Source organism: Mauremys reevesii, linkage group 3 (genome assembly GCF_016161935.1).
Source record: "Mauremys reevesii isolate NIE-2019 linkage group 3, ASM1616193v1, whole genome shotgun sequence".
In the NCBI taxonomy this organism is placed as follows: Eukaryota; Metazoa; Chordata; order Testudines; family Geoemydidae; genus Mauremys; species Mauremys reevesii.
Genome location: NC_052625.1, coordinates 102,793,822 through 102,810,900, shown reverse-complemented (window position 1 = coordinate 102,810,900; position 17,079 = coordinate 102,793,822). Strand labels below are relative to the sequence as shown.

The following is a 17,079-nucleotide window of genomic DNA, read 5'->3' as shown; positions in this document are numbered from 1 at the left end:
TCGGAAACTTTTTCCCTAGCAGCTACCCGTTGGGCCAGCTGGGGAGCCCCCTGGAGTGGCGCCAATATGACGTTCCATCTAAGACCCTGCTAGCCCGACCTCCTTCAGTTCCTTTTTACCACCTGTGACCGTTGTTGGAACAGTGGTCTCTTGTCTCATCAAGTGCTCCACTTATCCTTAGCTTCTCTTATCTTGATTGTCGATTAATTGTTATTAGTTAGCATTAAGTGTTTCCTATAGTATTAAGCATCGTTTAGTAGTTGACTGCAGTCCCATCAATGACTGCCTTACGGAGCTCTGGGGCATGCCGTCCCAAGGCTTCAAGCCTTGCAACTCTTGCGACAAGCCCATGCCTACGGGCGACCCCCACGATTCTTGTCTCAGGTGTCTGGGGGAGCGCCATCAGGCGGACAACTGTAGAATCTGTAAGGCGTTCAAGCCCCATACATGAAAAGAGAGGGAGATTCGACTCAAGCAACTCCTGATGGAGTCCACTTTGCGGCCCTCTCAAGACGTGGGCCCAAGTGCTTTGGTGCGGAGTGCCCCTCATGCGGTACTGTCTTCAGCACCGTGGAAGATCCCGGCATCATCTCAGGACCTGCAGTCTCCCGGGCCCCAAAAACACCCGCCTCTGCACCGCTCCCATTCCCGGGTTGCTGGGAAGAAGCAAGCCTTGGAAGGGCCCCCTGTTAGGGCCAAAGCAGTTGTCCCAGTCCCGACTGAGCAAGACTCTAACCAGGCCTCTAAGCAGGACAAGGCTGCCAGGCCCAGATCTGCTCATCCCAGCCCTGCACAAGGGACAGTGCAAGTGGAAGAGATCACATTACCTTCCACACCATATACCTTCGAGGCCGCCAGAGGGTTCATCAAAATAATGGCTCCGGTGCTTCTGGCCTCAGCACCTGCCCCAACCCAAGTCCCGGTACTGTCCAAGGGTAAACCGGCAATGTTTGGAATGGCAGCCCTCAGACCAGCATCTCCACGCCACTCGGAGTCCTGGTGCCATTCCGAGTCCCGGTACCGGTCTGACTCACGGTGCTGGTCTCGCAGTACCGATCCTCAGAGCCATTCCCGCTCAAGGTTATCATCGATTGCTGGGTCATGGTCCCACTCCATATCCAGGTCACGATCAGCGACCTCGCGGCACTGTTTGGACCGATGCAGTGTGGAACTATAATTCCCGCATCAACTGTCGCACCGGCCCTTGGCCCACCACTGCACTCCATCGCAGCACCGGTCAGCAGAGCGGCATCGCTCTCTATCGCGGCGCCACTCTTCAGCGTGGCACCGGTCATGGTCGTGATCAGCTTCCCGGCACCGATCCCTGCATGACCCGCACCTACCAAGGGACTCAGTGCCACCTTTGCTTCACTCGTGCACTGCTCCTCCTTGGCCGTCGCGATCTCGGTCCCCTTCCAGCAGGTCGGAGAGAGCTTCAGGGTTCTTGGATATTCCCCAGTTGGGCCCGGGGAGCCTCGGCCAAGATCCTCCAGCACCCAACTGGTAGCCCAAGTGGCAATTTTGGACCCCCTGGGCATATCACCGGGCCCAGGGAGCCCCCCCAGTTGCCCGGCCACCATCTGAATTGAGTGCCCAGTTCCCTGAGGCAACTCTCAGCTGCCCCCCTCTGGACCCGGACCACCCTGCGGAGCCAGCACCCGTGGTAGTGGCTACCCCAGGTGCCCAGGAGGAACCACCCATGCCCAACCAGGAGACTATCTCTGCACCAGCCCTTCCAATGGAGTCATCTTCGTCCTCCCCTGATGAGGCTGTGGCTGACATGTCCACGTCTGGTCCACCCCCGATGGACTTTAGGGTCCTTCAAGAACTATTGAGGCGCATGGCCCTTAATATGAACCTCCAAATTGAGGAGGTTGTGGAGGAGGAGGAGGACCCTATGGTGGACATTCTAGGCCCGGAGGGGCCTTCCAGGGTGGCCCTCCCCATGAATAAAACCATCCAGAACAATGCCAAGTCTCTCTGGCAAACCCTGGCCTCTATCCCTCCCACAGCTAAGGAAGTAGAAAGAAAGTACTTTGTCCCCACGAGGGGTTATGAATATCTTTTTACCCACCCCGCCCCATGCTCGCTTGTGGTGGACGCGGTGAACGCCAAGGAAAGGCAGGGCCAACAAGAGCCTGCTGCCAAGTCAAAGGACGCTAAGCGGCTGCACGTTTTTGGGAGAAAAAATATTCTACTGGTGGTCTCTCACTGCGGATTGCTAACCAGCTAGCGATCCTCAGTGGGTACACTTTTAACTCTTGGTCTGCGGTCCTCAAATTTCAAGAGCTTCTCCCAGTAGAGGCTTATATAGAACGGAGGGCCATTGCTGAGGAAGGTAAATTGGTTGCTTGGACTTCCCTCCAAGTTTCTCTCGATGCTGCGGACGCGGCCGCACACACTCTGGCATCAGGTATCGCCATGCGGCGGAATGCCTGGCTTCAGTCTTCAGGACTCCCGCCTGAGGTTCAGCACACTATCCAGGACCTCCCCTTTGATGGTCAGGGCTTGTTTACAGAACAAACTGATTCCCGCCTGCATACCTTAAAGGATACGAGGAATACTATTAAACCCTTAGGAATGCATACCCCAGCTAACCAAAGGAAGCCATTTAAACCCCAGACCACCCAGCAACGCCCTTTCCCTCCTAGACTGTGGCAGGACTTTTCTTGTCGAAGAAGTAGATACTCTCAATGTAGACTGTCTTGCCCCCCACTCCGAGCAAGGTTAAGCACAGTACAAGCCACCCCCGGGCCTTAAGCACCCATTTGAAGGTGCTCCAGAGGACGGAATACCAGCTCTTACCCCAGATAGCTATCCCTTTCTGAACCATCTATTCCGTTTCTACCATGCCTGGTCTCATATCACATCGGACCACTGGGTCCTCCACACGGTGCAGACAGGATATTCTATCCATTTCCATACCATTCCGCCCTCCCACCTCCCTTCCCCATCCCTCTTCAGGGACCTTTCTCACAAACAACTCCTCATTCAGGAGGTTCAATCCCTCCTTGCCCTAGGGGCAGTGGAGGAAATTCCTCAGGAGCTCCGGGGCAAGGATTTCTATTCCCGCTATTTCCATGTCCTCAAGTCAAAGGGAGGCCTAAGGCCTATTCTGGCCCTCAGGGAGCTCAACAAGTACATCGTCAACCTGAAGTTCTGTCTGGTCTCCTTAGCCACTATCATTCCCTCACTGTATTGGGGAGACTGGTCTGCCGCCCTCGATATGAAAGATGCGTGCTTTCACATTTCAATTACTCTACCTCACAGATATTTCCTCTGCTTTGTGGTGAGCAAGATCCACTATCAGTTCACAGCCCTCCAGTCTCAGGTACATCTAATCACGGAAACGTTCACTCGCTTGGGTATCATGATAAATGTCAGCAAATCCATCGTCGCACCTACTCAAACAATAGAGTCCTGGACGCAAACCAAGCGAGGGCTTTCCTTCCGGAAGTACGGCGCCTGGCTATAGCAAGCATAATTACCAGCCTCTGCGAGTTTCCCACCACCACAGCAAGGCAGTGCCTCAGGTTGCTGGGTCACATGGCGTCCTGTACCTAAATGGTGCAGCACACCAGACTAAGACTCAGGCCGCTACAGACGTGGTTGGCTTCAGCCTACTGACCTGGATGCGACAGTCTAGAAAGGGTCCTCATGGTTCCGAAGTGCACACTTGACTCCCTACAGTGGTGGCTCGATCCTTGGATGGTGGGTGCCGGGGTCCCGTTCCATCCCCCACAACCCACCCTTACCCTGGTCACAGACACATCTGCCCTGGGATGGGGGGCCCACCTCGGGAGCCTGACAACACAGGGCTTATGGCACGAGAGCAAGCTGTCATTGCACATCAACATCAAACAGCTCAGAGCGATTCGCCTTGCATGCCAAGCCTTTCTCCTCCACTTGCAGGGCCACTGCATAGCAGTCCTAACGGACAACACCATGGCCATGTTCTACCTGAACAAGCAAGGCAGAGCCCGGTCATCGCTGCTCTGTCAAGAAGCCCTCCTTCTGGTGGGACTTCTGCTTAGCCTACTCCATCAACCTTCAGGTCTCTTACCTGCCAGGTGTCCAGAACATTCTGGCGGACAGCTTGAGCAGGCATTTTCTTACTCACGAATGGTTGATATGTCCGGATATTATTCATTCCATTTTCCACACCTAGGGGTTTCCCCGAATCGACTTGTTCAACAGGAAGTGCCCGGTCTTCTGTTCCTTCCGGGGTCACAGCCCGGGCTTGATAGCAGACGTGTTCCAGATCACGTGGTTGGGTCAGTTGCTTTATGCATTTCCTCTGTTTCTGTTGGTACACAAGATGCTCCTCAAGGACCGCTGGGACAAGGCAGATGTCATTCTGGTAGCCCCTGCCTGGCTGTGTCAGTGTTCCTGCTGGACCTGTCAATCCAGGCTCCCCTGCGTCTCCCTCTCAGTGCCGACCTCATCTCTCAAAACCACGGTCGTCTCCTGCACCAGGACCTTCAGTCGCTCCACTTCATGGCCTGAAGGATCTGTGGCTAAACCAGGCTGAACGCTTCTCGAAAGTCGCAAGCTGTCAACTAGGCTTACCTATGAAGCCAAGCGGAAAAGGTTTTCCAGCTGCCCCCGCTTCAGGCTCCAATTCCGTGCGTCTTGGACTACCTGATATTCCTAAAGGACCAGCACCTAGCCTTTGGATCCCTTAAGGTCCACCTCGCAGCCATCTCTGCGTTTCACCAAGGTGCTGCTGGGCGCTCTGTGTTTGCACATCTGGTTGTGTGGCGTTTCCTTAAAGGCCTGGAGAAAGTCCATCCTCCAACGAAGTCACCCTTGCCTGCATGGGACCTTAACTTGGTCCTCTCTTGCCTTATGGGCCCTCCTTTTGAGCCGCTGCCCTCCTGCTCACTTCTCTGTCTCTCCTGGAAGGTCGCCTTTCTAGTGGCCATCACTTCCCCATGTCGGGTGTCTGAACTACAGGCTATCATGTGTGAGCTGCCCTATAACGTCTTTCATAAAGTTCAACTAAGACCTCACCCGGCCTTCCTACCAAAGGTCGTGTCTCGCTTCCATGTGAGCCAGGATATCTTCCTACCCAAAACCGTATGCTGACCTTCGTGAACGTCTCCATTCTCTTGATGTTCGAAGGGCACTCACCTTCTATATAGACTGGACAAAGCACTTTCGTAAAACAACCCAGTTGTTTGTCGCCATTGCAGAGCGGATGAAAGGCGCCCTGGTTTCCTCTCAACGAATATCTTTGTGGATCACCGGGTGCATTCGTGCTTGCAGATGCAGTTGGCAAACGTCCCTCCGCCTGCTCTTAAGCCTCACTCCATGAGAGCTCAGGCGTCATCAGCTGCCTTCCTGGCACACATTCCTCTCCAGGAAATCTGCAGGGCTGCCACGTGGGCCTCCGTTCACACCTTCACGTCCCACTATACCATCGTCCAGCACTCTTGGGATGATGTGGCCTTTGGCAGAGCAATCCTCCAATCTGCGGTTCCTTGACTCCGACCCCACCTCCGAGGTAAGGCTTGGGAGTCACCATACTGGGATTAATATGAGCAATCACTCAAAGAAGAGAAAATGGTTACTCACCTTTCTGTAACTGTTGTTCTTTGAGATGTGTTGCTCATATCTTCCATTCCCACCCACCTTCCCCTCTCTCAGAGTAGCCGGCAAGAAGGAACTGAAGGGGGGTCAGGCCGGCAGGGTCTTAGAACGCCATATCGGCGCCACTCCAGGGGGCTCCCCAGCCGACCTGACGGGTAGCTGCTAAGGTAAAAGTTTCCGACATTCGTGCACGCGGCGTAAGCACCTAACGGGAATAGATATGAGCAAAATATCTCAAAGAACAACAGTTACAGAAAGGTGAGTAACCGTTTTTTCCTCCCCTGGCCTTGTTTGTTCTGCATCTCCACATTTAAGGAGGAGAAAAGCTGAATTTATAAAGCAGTACTGTACTAATACACATACACCACTCTGGTGTGTTTACCCATCGAATGATGTGTGAAAAGGGGGAAATAACTTTTCAGTGATTGCAGACAGCTGTAATTAGGTGTACTCTGCAGGAACTGCTTCAGGAGCTTGAACAGCACCGTGAGGAATTCACTGCTTTGCAGAAGAAGAGCAGCAACCTGTCCCAGTATGGCCCAGTTGAGGAAGCAGAGCACACCAGTGTGTGTCAGCGCTGGCAACAAGTTGAAACCCAGTTTGCTGCATGTCAACAGATGCAGTTCAAACCCTACGTAAGTGTGCGTCTCCCCCCTCCTCCCCCCACCCCCGACGGTAAACAATTGTATGTTATAATGCAGCAGGACAGGAAGATAAATCAAAAGAACTATCTATTTGAATGACATCCAGAGTCTTGCATTTGGCCAGTGCATACTGGCATGCAGCTGCAATAATTTGTAGCATCCTTCATCCTCTGCCATGGAAGTAGCTGCAGAACCACAGCATGGGGGTTACTGCACCTTAGTGGTCCTACATGACTTTTAGGCATTTGTCCATTCCCAGTCTTCTCCCACCCCTTGTGCACTGCTGAGGAAAGAGCCTGCAGAGAGCAAGGCTCTGAGTTTTGCAGATGATGCAAAGAGACTGCCTCTCCTTCTGCAGCAGAAACACACTGGTTCCAAGGCCAGGGAGGCCTGCATGGCTGCAGAAGAGAGCTGGATTTATGTCTTCAGAATGAAATCACTAAAGTTGGCGAAGTGAACATATAGGGATACCCTGAAAATAGTAGCATGCCCATGTACTGGTTATACATTTTCTAGATCTGTCTGTCATGACAGACAGAATTGCGCATCAGCATATGCACAAATGTTGTGAGTTTTTTCTAATAGTGCCTATGCACTATTGTAATATTGCATCAGAAGTCGTCATTGATATATGATAGGTCTATAAAATCATGACTGGTGTGGAGAAAGTAAAAAAGGAAGTGTTATTTATTGCTTCTCATAACACAAGAACTAGGGTCACCAAATGAAATTAATAGGCAGCAGATTTAAAACAAATGAAAGGAAGTATCTCTTCACACATGCACAGTCAACCTGTGGAACTCTTTGCCAGAGTATGTTGTGAAGGCCAAGACTATAACAGGGTTAAAAAAGAACTAGATAAATTCATGGAGGATAGGTCCATCAATGGCTATTAGCCAGGAAGGGGCATCCCTTGCCTCTGTTTGCCAGAAGCTGGGAATGAGTGACAGGGGATGGGTCCCTTGGTGATAACCTGTTTTGTTCATTCCCTCTGGAGCACCTGGCATTGGCCACTGTCAGAAGACAAGATATTGGGCTAGATGGACCTTTGGTCTGACCCAGTATGGCCGTTCTTATGATTATTTTAAGCCCCTGTGTTCTAATTATGCTCTCAATTGCATTAGCGCCAATTTTGTGCTTGTACATCATGATTTTTGTGTGTGCATGATAAATGGCTGAGACATAACATATGAATTAGTAGTCTCATGGCAGCACCCAGATGTTTCCAGTTTCAGTACAGTGCTAGCACTGCAATTTGGCATCCTTTCTTAGAAGTGTTCAGTACCTGAGATAAACTTCATTCAACAGCTAGATGCCCTGACTTGAGCTTCTTCTGTGGTTCTTTTACTCTTGACCACACAAATTATGCCCACTGGATTCTAATTAATTTGAACAACATGTTTAAGGTGCCCAGAAACATCCAGACATTGAATACAACTTTAAGCTTTACAAGTTCATAGAGTGAAAGAACCAAGTGTGTTTTCTCAGCCACTGCTATTGATCAAACACAGAATTATTATCTCAAGGGAGAAGGAGAGCTGTTTGTCTCACTGACAATTGAAGTACATTTGGGTAGTGTATGATGACTAGGCCAGATGTTGCTTGAGTGATTTGGCAACTGTAAGAGGTTTAGCAGCACAATGGGAGGAAGAAAATGCAAAATATCACCGATGAACAGCAGCTATCAATTGCAAAAGTTGCCAATTTTCCTTCAATCTTCCTGTGATTGAAGAACTGGGCTGTCCATTTGCAGTGGAGCACAAAAAGCTGATCTTCCTCAATGCTGTTCTAAGGATTGAAGTATCAGAGGGGAAGCCGTGTTAGTCTGGATCTGTAAAAGCAGCAAAGAGTCTTGTGGCACCTTATAGACTAACAGACGTTTTGGAGCATGAGCTTTCGTGGGTGAATACCCACTTCGTCGGATGCATCCGACGAAGTGGGTATTCACCCACGAAAGCTCATGCTCCAAAACGTCTGTTAGTCTATAAGGTGCCACAAGACTCTTTACTGTTCTAAGGATTGCAGACCCAACTGCAGAAGAGACCTTTTGTAAGTAGAGGCATTTTTTGAAAATCACTTTTAATAGCTTAACGAAAGAAAAAATGCCACTTCGTGCTGTTACTGATGTAGTTAATTACCCTGCTTTGGTCGCTGAACACCTAAAGTGAGCTTACCAAAAAACCCAATCATGAATTTTAGAGTAACTTGGAATTTTTCTCATGGTTTCTATATAGAGTGTTAGACTCAGGATGCAAATTTAGATTAATTCTTCGGATATGTGTTTCTACCATCATGCTAACTGGCAGCAACACTTAATGTTGGTACTAAGAGTGATCTATTCACTGTCTACAAAATTCAGTGGAGGTGATTAATTAAAGGCATTGAAGTTACCAATGTTCTTACTGCTGTCATTAAAAAGAACAGTTTTTAGAAGATTACACTCAGCCTCACTTCACCCTCTATCTCCCCTACTGCTCCCAAAGTATAGTGTGGGACTGTTATATATTTTAAAAGGTACAAGTAGATTTGGCATTGACTTGGAGTCCAAATAGGACACTGGTTCTGTAGGCACTTCAGTAAACTGGTACAACCTCTTACCTATAAGAGAGAACTTTCATTTCCTCTCCAATTTCCTTACTAAGTCATTTGCTCAAAACACAAATGAACTTGCAAATAATATAGAGTTCTGATACTCATTGTGCCATCATGCAGTGTTCTCAACTCATTTGCTTCTTGTAACCATAATAGTGTGTTATACATACACCAGGTGAAGCAGAGAATGTTCATTGCTAGATTTTAATTTTTACGGTTGATGTTAAAGCTCTGGTGTTTTCAGTGATGGCAACACAGTGTCCTCTGTCCATTAACAAGCTTTTGAAACAGGAAACTATTTCCAGGATGTTTCAGCCCACAGAAAATCTGTTTTGTATACCTGTAACTACTGTCTTTGTCAGATATGGCAACAATGCAACTTAGGCTACGTGGAGCTAATTTCCAGGAACTCTCCAGTGCACTTATGTCATCTATATCATATGCCATAGAAGAAAGCCACATTTTACCACCTCCAGTGCTTCCCTCTCTATTAACTGGGAACTCACCCATATAGATTGTGGTCTATAGAACCACATCAGACGATTCCAGAGGCCCAAGAAGTTGCTAATTTCTTGTGGCTGCAAAATGGATACAGTAGATACTGTATGCATACAAACATGGAACTCAATTGCACAGTTTTTTGGCATTATGAGGGAAAGTGAGGCACCAACTATGACAGTGGAAACCATGTAAGCACCTTTCAGCAAGAATATTGCTGGAAAAGTGCTCACATGCTTTTAAATCTTTGTAGGGTCTTAGTCATCCCATGCAAAGCTCAAGACTTATGAGAGGATATTTAAAAATACTTTTGGGAGCAAAAAGTGCTAAGAAGACTGGGGGAGGCAAAGTGGTGGGATGTGCTGGAGTAAATTTACAACTCTGTTTTGTCTTCAGTAAAGCACTGACAACCAGGAAAGCAGACACTATCTTTTGTTTCCATTTGTTTCCTGTAAATATGAGTTCATGGAGAAAAAGTGTTGTACCTTTTGGCATGAGGTATAAAAATGAAGGTGGGAGAACTAAAAGATTGATTCCTTTTATTAAAAAAGGATTTAAAAAAATAAATTAATTGCTGGTATAATCCTGATGGCCCTCTGTGGGACTGGGTAATTTTGAAAAGGATAGAAAGAACTCTGATGTTTTTTGTTTTTAATTTAGAAAATGCCTACTCTGAATATAGTAGAAATTTTTCATTTTTAACAGTAGCCTTTTGTTTAGAATTTCTCTTTTTCCAAAATGTATTAAATTGAGAAGAATGAATAATTAAATGACTTTTTGTGCTTCTTTAGGCAATTCCAGTCCTGAGATTAAAAGGCAACTATCCATCAGGAATTAGGGCCTCTCCCTTCCCTACTGAATACCTTGTTGAAATTAACAGAGTTTTGCTGGCCATGGCTGATGTTGAACTGTTGCTGAATGCACCAGAGCTAAACACTGGTGTCTATGAGGACTTCTCTACGCAGGAAGATTCATTGAAGGTATTGCAAATTGAAGTGCTGTATTGCTAAAAGAGCAACAAAAAGGGATGAAAACCATGAAATGATTCAGTGGTTACATTTTCAGCTTGTGTAGTATAGTGGTTCAATATATACATCATGTGGAAAATAATAAATAAATCCTACTTGTGTCCTTCCCACTGTAGCTGTTATTGGTAACTGTCACGTGTCAGTGCATATTTTCTCTTTCTCAATTTGAAACACTCAAGTTTGAAATGGAAAGTAGAGACATGAGAAGTGGTTTTCTTCTTTCAGTTAAATTTTATAGTTGTCTGTTATAAATATTGACTGCTACAAGGATTACAATTTTTTTCATAGTGTGATCAACACCTTATTTAAAGAGAGAGAGCCTAATGGGTCAACTTCCCTTCCACTGTCTCAACCGTGATTTCATACATGTATCCCTATAGTAACCGCAGCCATTACTTATTTGGAAAAGTATTAGGAAAGTATTTGTTCATAGCTGAGCTTACTACAAATAAGGTTTGAGTAAGCAAACCACATGTTTAACTTTAAGCATGAAAATACTCCTGTTCCAATTCAGCACCTAAGCACATAACTCATCCCAATTGAAGTCAATGGGACTACTCACATCATTAATGTTTGTTTTTGAAAAAGTAACTTGCTGGGTAAAATTTTCCAAAGCACCTAAGTCCATTTTCAGAAGTGAATTAGATACTCAGGAGATCTAAGTCCCATTTACTTCGAAAGTTTTTGAAGCTTATACCTGGTCTCCTTTTATTTTTCATTTCATTCCTCATTCCACATCTATGTCTCTGTTCCATGCATGTTTCTTTGCCTTCTGATGTTTCCCATTCCCTGCATAAGCTTTCCTTTGTAGCGATGTCCCCTAACAGAGGTAGCTAGGCTGACTGCTACTTTTGCTTGTTGCCTGCTGCTTGTATACATGTCTCGGTGCTTCTTTGTAATTTCTTTGCAAAGTGTTATAAAAGCAGCTGGAAACAAGGAGAAAGAGCTAGCAACATGTGACTCACCAGCTCTCTACAGACCACAGTCTGAGGACCCCTGGACTAGTACTATTTCTTAGTTTTTGGAGCAAGGGAGAATTAAAATAGCTGAACTGTTTCACTGAGAAAAGCAATTACTATTGCTCACCCAAAGGTTTTCAAACGCATACATAACTATAACATTATGCCTTGTCAGGGTGGGGTGTTTTGATCCATTTTGATGATCATGCTGTTTTCAGTCCCTATTCCCTCCTTGCTGTATATGTGCACCCACAGAGGAGGAATTCCAGTGATAATGGTAATACTGCATGGGTTTAAAAAGGCTCATCATAGTTTTAGGTAATAATGTCCCATACATTTTTCTTTTTGACAATCTCACATTATTTAAAATACATTTTGGAAGACAAATAGCATGCAGAAGTGTATGGAATTTATGGAAATTACAATTGATACAGTCTGCTATTTCACCCATATGCCATTGTGTCTAGATCATGGAGAAGTCTCAGAATAGTGCCAGAACTCTGTAAGGTTCTGGAACACCTAGACACAATACTGCAATATGTTTTGGAATTGGCAGTATTAACTCTGAAATCTTTTTGTCCTTTAAAGTTAAAATGTTCACATTACTTTTAATGCAGTTCTGGGTATGTCAGAAATTGTGCGGGGAGTAATTTAAACTACCACTTTTCTTATGAGACTTCAAAGGAAGTTTTGATGAGATGAGGAAGAAAGAGAAAAATTAACCTTTAGTGTATTGCGAGTGCAATCTTTGCTCAACAGAAGAAGAGAAAAAGTGAAGTTCACTCTAATACTTCTGTTCCTTTAAGTTAAAAACTGCTTGGCTGTAAATATATATGTTCTCCTCTTAAGCTTGTGGAAAGAATAGAAGATTAAACATGTGCAACTGAAAACAGTTTTTCTCTGTTGATTTATCAACTGTTAGTGATCTTCCCATGATAGCCAGCGACTTCCATTTCTGGGTGTTCAACTGGCAATATTCACAATGTTTTTTGATGGGGCTATTGACTATTCTTGTTTCCTGCTGGTGTTGACTTTACTAATGGGTTGGTGCCATCATTGTGCTTGTAGAATATAAAAGATGTTTTGGACAAACTTGGGGACCAGATTGCAGTCATTCATGAGAAACAACCTGATGTTATACTGGAAGCATCTGGACCTGAAGCAATTCAAATAGGAGATGCACTAACACAGCTGAATGCAGAGTGGGACAGAATTAATAGGATGTACAATGATCAGAAGTGGTAAGTCTGTTTGATTTTGTAGGAATATTTTAATGCGAGTGCAAAGGAGTTCCATTTCTCTCCCCAGAACCAGCTGTAACTCTGGTAACAGATGTATCTTCCAAAGTCTGGGGGTCCGTCTCGGTCAGCTGCAGGCACAAGCTTATTGGTCACGCTGGGACCAAAGTCCAGTCATTTGTCATCTTTTTGTGCATTCCTCTAGTTCCTCTCATTCCAAGGATACTCAGGAAACTGAAAAGAGACAAAGTAACATTAATCCTCATGGTCCAGGTGTGGCCAAGACAATATTGGTTCATGGACCTACATCAGCTCTCCGTTTGGTCACTGATAACTTTATCTTTGGTCAAGAATCTCCTGTCTCAGAATCAGGCCAAATCTTTGCATCCCAAATTCCAATCTCTCTACTTCATGGCATGGGGTTGAATTCTCAGAAAAAATGGTTACTAGTACAGTAACTGCAGTTCTTTGAGGTACGTTGTGCACGTATATATTCCACAACCCTCCCACTTTCCCTTCTACTACGCACATTGCAGTGGGCTGAAGGAACAGAAAGGGAGGAGGCAGACATGCCTTAAACTTGGAGCATGAGGAGAGCAGGGGCGCATCATGCACCACTTAGTGGTACTGCTGTCAAAAGTCTCCAACGTGACACGAAAACCTGCAGTGGAATGCATATGTACTCAACACATCTTGAAGAACAATAGCTATTGTATAGGTAACTGGGCTTTTCCTGCACGGAAACTTAGCAACAACCAAGTTTAGTGAGAGAGCCTGGGCTTGGACTTAAGTTGTTTCAACTACTTGCAAAAGCAAATTCCGTTAGACTAGGTTTGGACTATATACTAGCTATATGTATTCTGTTCAGAGCAGGGTGAAAATTTTGGTGTGTTCACAAAGCTCTGTAAACCTTTTTCTGGACAGTCCAAATGTTGGTGTAACTGAAGAGTTAATACAAAATGAGAGTGTTAAAATACGGGAGCTCATTAAATTCTTATTTATATAGAAGCATTAAGTGTGTTCTGTTACAAAACAGTTTATGGAAATCTCTGGTCTGCCCATGAGTTATAGATGGGTATAATTTTTGCAAAGGAAGGAGAATAAAAGCAAAACTGGCTACTCATGAGACAGATTATATTCATTAATGGAAGTTTTAAAGGTTGATAAGGTTTTAAAAAAGTCATGCAAACAAATAATGAATGTCACTTATTTATGAGGCAAAAAGGTATTTTAAAATAACACGGTATTGTTTGAATAACCATTTAAATAGTAAGTAAACTAAGTATTACATGAAGTAATAATATCCTCTGACCAATGTGTTCATTTTCTAAGCCTCCAAAAAGCACATTGGCAATAAAAGAGAACTAGTTTTCCCATTTAGTTGTAGGGATCATTTTACTGGGTTAATTTCTTAAGGTATATGTGGGAAGTCAAAGCAGATATTAGGAATTAGTGAAAAAAGAAACTTTGCCAATGTATGTGTTTCTTGATTGGGGGGGGGGGTATTTTTTTTTATATGATGAATAAATTAAATGTAAAATTCACTATATATACTAATGTGAAGGAGCCATTTGGAAAAGCTGACCAGGCCCCTGGTTCTTAAAATATCACTGTCAGGATATTATAACAGTTTATTTGAAGAAATCAGAAGGTGTTGCATTCTCATTCACTGGCTTTTAAAAGATGAACAATAAACCGTGATCTCTGAAGAAAAAACGCTTCTACCTAGTTCAATGGTTCATAAACCTGCAGGCTTCTTGTGGCTCAATTAGCACAGAGCAGCAGCCCATGTGACAGCCTCAGGGCCATACAGGTAGTATATATATGATGTAGATGCTGCCCACATGACACACACAAAGCTGCATATGCATCCCCCAGGGGTAAATAGGTTGAGAACCACTGATCTAGTCTAAAGCAAACTTTTTAGATTAAAGTTGTATGTAAATGAAATGCTGCTCATTTTCTAAATAGGTTGTACAGATTTCGATTTGAGAGAACATTCATGTTTACAAGCTGAAGCCCCTCCTTCCACCATTGTAAGATGTAAGCCAACTCAATTTAACTGACCTTGATAGTTAAAACTAAGTCATACAAACAAAGTAAAACAAACATTTTAAAAAAAAAATCTAGGCTAGGAAATATGCATGAGTCTTGGCAAAGATTAGATCTATCTCAATCAGCAACAACTGAAATTGAAACTTTTTTTAAATCACTGCAAGTAAATAACTGAAGCACAGTGGTCATGAGACTCGCTCGTTAAACTTAGATTTGGTATTTCCTGATGGGACGCAATTAAATCAAGCCCTATCTGAGCTTATACAGGAACTCCAAATCTGCCTACAAAGATGGCCAGTCAGAATCAATGAATTCAAACATATAAGGATGAATTAAATATATATTAGTGTGTGAAACCAAAGAAAAATTTGAGATTGGTAAAAAGATGCTATGTGTTCGCAGTTTGAAATTGGTTCACATCTGTAGGGTTTGGTATCTCATGACTTAAAGACAAGTGAAACTTATTTCTTATTAAACATCATTATATACATAAGAATTATGAGGTTTTCCTCTCTAGTGGAACTCCAGATCCAACTCCTATTGAAGTTTATGGAAAAATGGTTCACGCTCCTACTGTGCAAACTAGTACCATGGCTTAATTTCTCTCTTTAAAAATGAACTGCCTTCGTAAACTCATACCAGATCTTCAACTTCAGATCCATTAATGTAGCTATGCAGATTTCCGTCAGCTGAAGATATCTGCCCTCTGTTTTATATTTTATAAAGGCAAACAAAAGGCACTATTTTGAAGTGGGACATGATCTAGTCCATCAGTGTGTTATGTATCTCTTCTGTATTGTCTGTCTTACATGGACTGTAAATCCTTTGGGGATAGAGGTCTTATCTACTGTACAGTGCAGAAATACTGTCAGCACTCACCAAATTATAAAAGTCATGTGCCTGTCTAAGATGCTTTTCCAAAGAGTATATTCTTGGTTTTGTTAAAGGAATTTATTTATTTATTTATTTATTTGTCAGCCTACTGTCACTGTCCATTTAGCTAGTATGAAAACATGTTGTTTATACTACGACTTACTTGACCTTTTGCATGCCAGAGAAAATGTTTGCCTGTTAAGTTAAACTTAGCACTAATATGATGCTGCAAAAGTAAAATATATTGAAACTTATTGTGTAATAAGTTCTGTGGGACCTACTGCATGCAGGCCTTTTTCTGATCCAGTTGAAGTGGAGTGGTAACACTCTCAATCAGTGCAGTGTGATGAAGATCAGCTTCACTCTTTAAGTCTTCTGGCAGCAGGAAATCATGGTTTTGTGAGCAAAAAACCCAAGCTGAGCTATTCATCATATTTAATTTTTCATGCCCTCTGATGTATGAACCATTTAAAAAAATTGTTCTGCAGACCAGTTTTGCTGCAGCTAATTAATCTTTATTTCCCCAGTAGTAGAAACCAAATATTCCTTGGCCCTGCCCTCAGCTCCTTCAATTTAGAAGGTTTGCGTGGTTGGCTTTCGCAGTCAGTGCAATGACAGGAACTGTTTAGTGTACCAGACTTACTTAACTGTAATATATCAGGCCTTTCTGTTTTGCAGGGCAAGTTGTTTTGAATTAACTACTCTCAAGATTAAATATAAACAGGTCAGCCCATCTCTTTTCCCTGAAACAGTCCAGGTAATTTTGAAACCCTTTCTTGTTCCCCAACAGTTGTTTTGACAGAGCAGTTGAAGACTGGAGGCAGTTCCATTGTGATCTCAATGACCTCACACAGTGGATAACAGAAGCTGAAGGGTTACTGGCTGATGCCCACGCTCCAGACGGTAGCCTGGATTTGGAGATCGCTGGGATGCATCAGCAGGTATGTGGCATTCAGTCAGAGGACAGGAAAGCTGACAAAAGTTTAGCATGGATTTGAGCCAAAAATTCAAATCTGCCCATGAATAAAAATATATACTTGAAATTGTGGTGGTCCTCTAAAGTTGTGCAGGAAAATATGTCTGTGTATAACTTGAAATTTGTTTTTCTGGTTGTAATTTCAGTTAATTTTTTGTTTTAAATTAGATTATAAATGTAAAAGTTTTAATTAGGAGTTAGGGACATAAGCCTTATTTTCTGTCTTCTATTTCTTCCCCCCCCCCCCCCCCATGAAGGTTCAGTTGGCTACATTTTTAAATATATTAGAATTAATGTGTACTGTACTCCGTAATTGGGTATACTTTTAAAAATAGTTATATCTATAATTGTCCATTGCGGGATTTAGTTTCCCATTCTGAGTAGAAAGCACAACTGTTTTGTATAAAGACTCCAGAAAAAAAGAAAAATGTAATATTATTTGCTTTAGTTTTACCTCTTCAAATTTTGTTTTCCTGGTTCTTCTCATGTATCATCATAAAGGGGAAGCAATTTTTCTGTTTAGCTAAAATCTTTATTTAATTTTGTAAAAGCAAGAGGCTAAAGCATAACTTTAAAATAAACCCAAAACAAAACAATACCTTAGCAATGTGCAGCTATCTATAT

At 43.8% G+C, this 17,079-nt stretch overlaps 1 protein-coding gene across 6 annotated transcripts in view; it reads left to right on the top strand.

Moving 5' to 3' along the window:
- The window catches only part of UTRN (utrophin), a 576,172-nt gene that overhangs the window by 212,845 nt on the left and 346,248 nt on the right, over nucleotides 1–17,079 (top strand). For 5 of the 6 annotated variants that reach the window (XM_039528635.1, XM_039528634.1, XM_039528636.1 and 2 more), the window contains 4 exons: nucleotides 6,051–6,227; nucleotides 10,118–10,306; nucleotides 12,382–12,554; nucleotides 16,270–16,420. In XM_039528635.1, the coding sequence (XP_039384569.1) occupies nucleotides 6,051–6,227; nucleotides 10,118–10,306; nucleotides 12,382–12,554; nucleotides 16,270–16,420 (690 nt within the window). The remainder of the gene's footprint in view (nucleotides 1–6,050; nucleotides 6,228–10,117; nucleotides 10,307–12,381; nucleotides 12,555–16,269; nucleotides 16,421–17,079) is intronic. The other variant, XM_039528637.1, reaches the window with a different exon arrangement.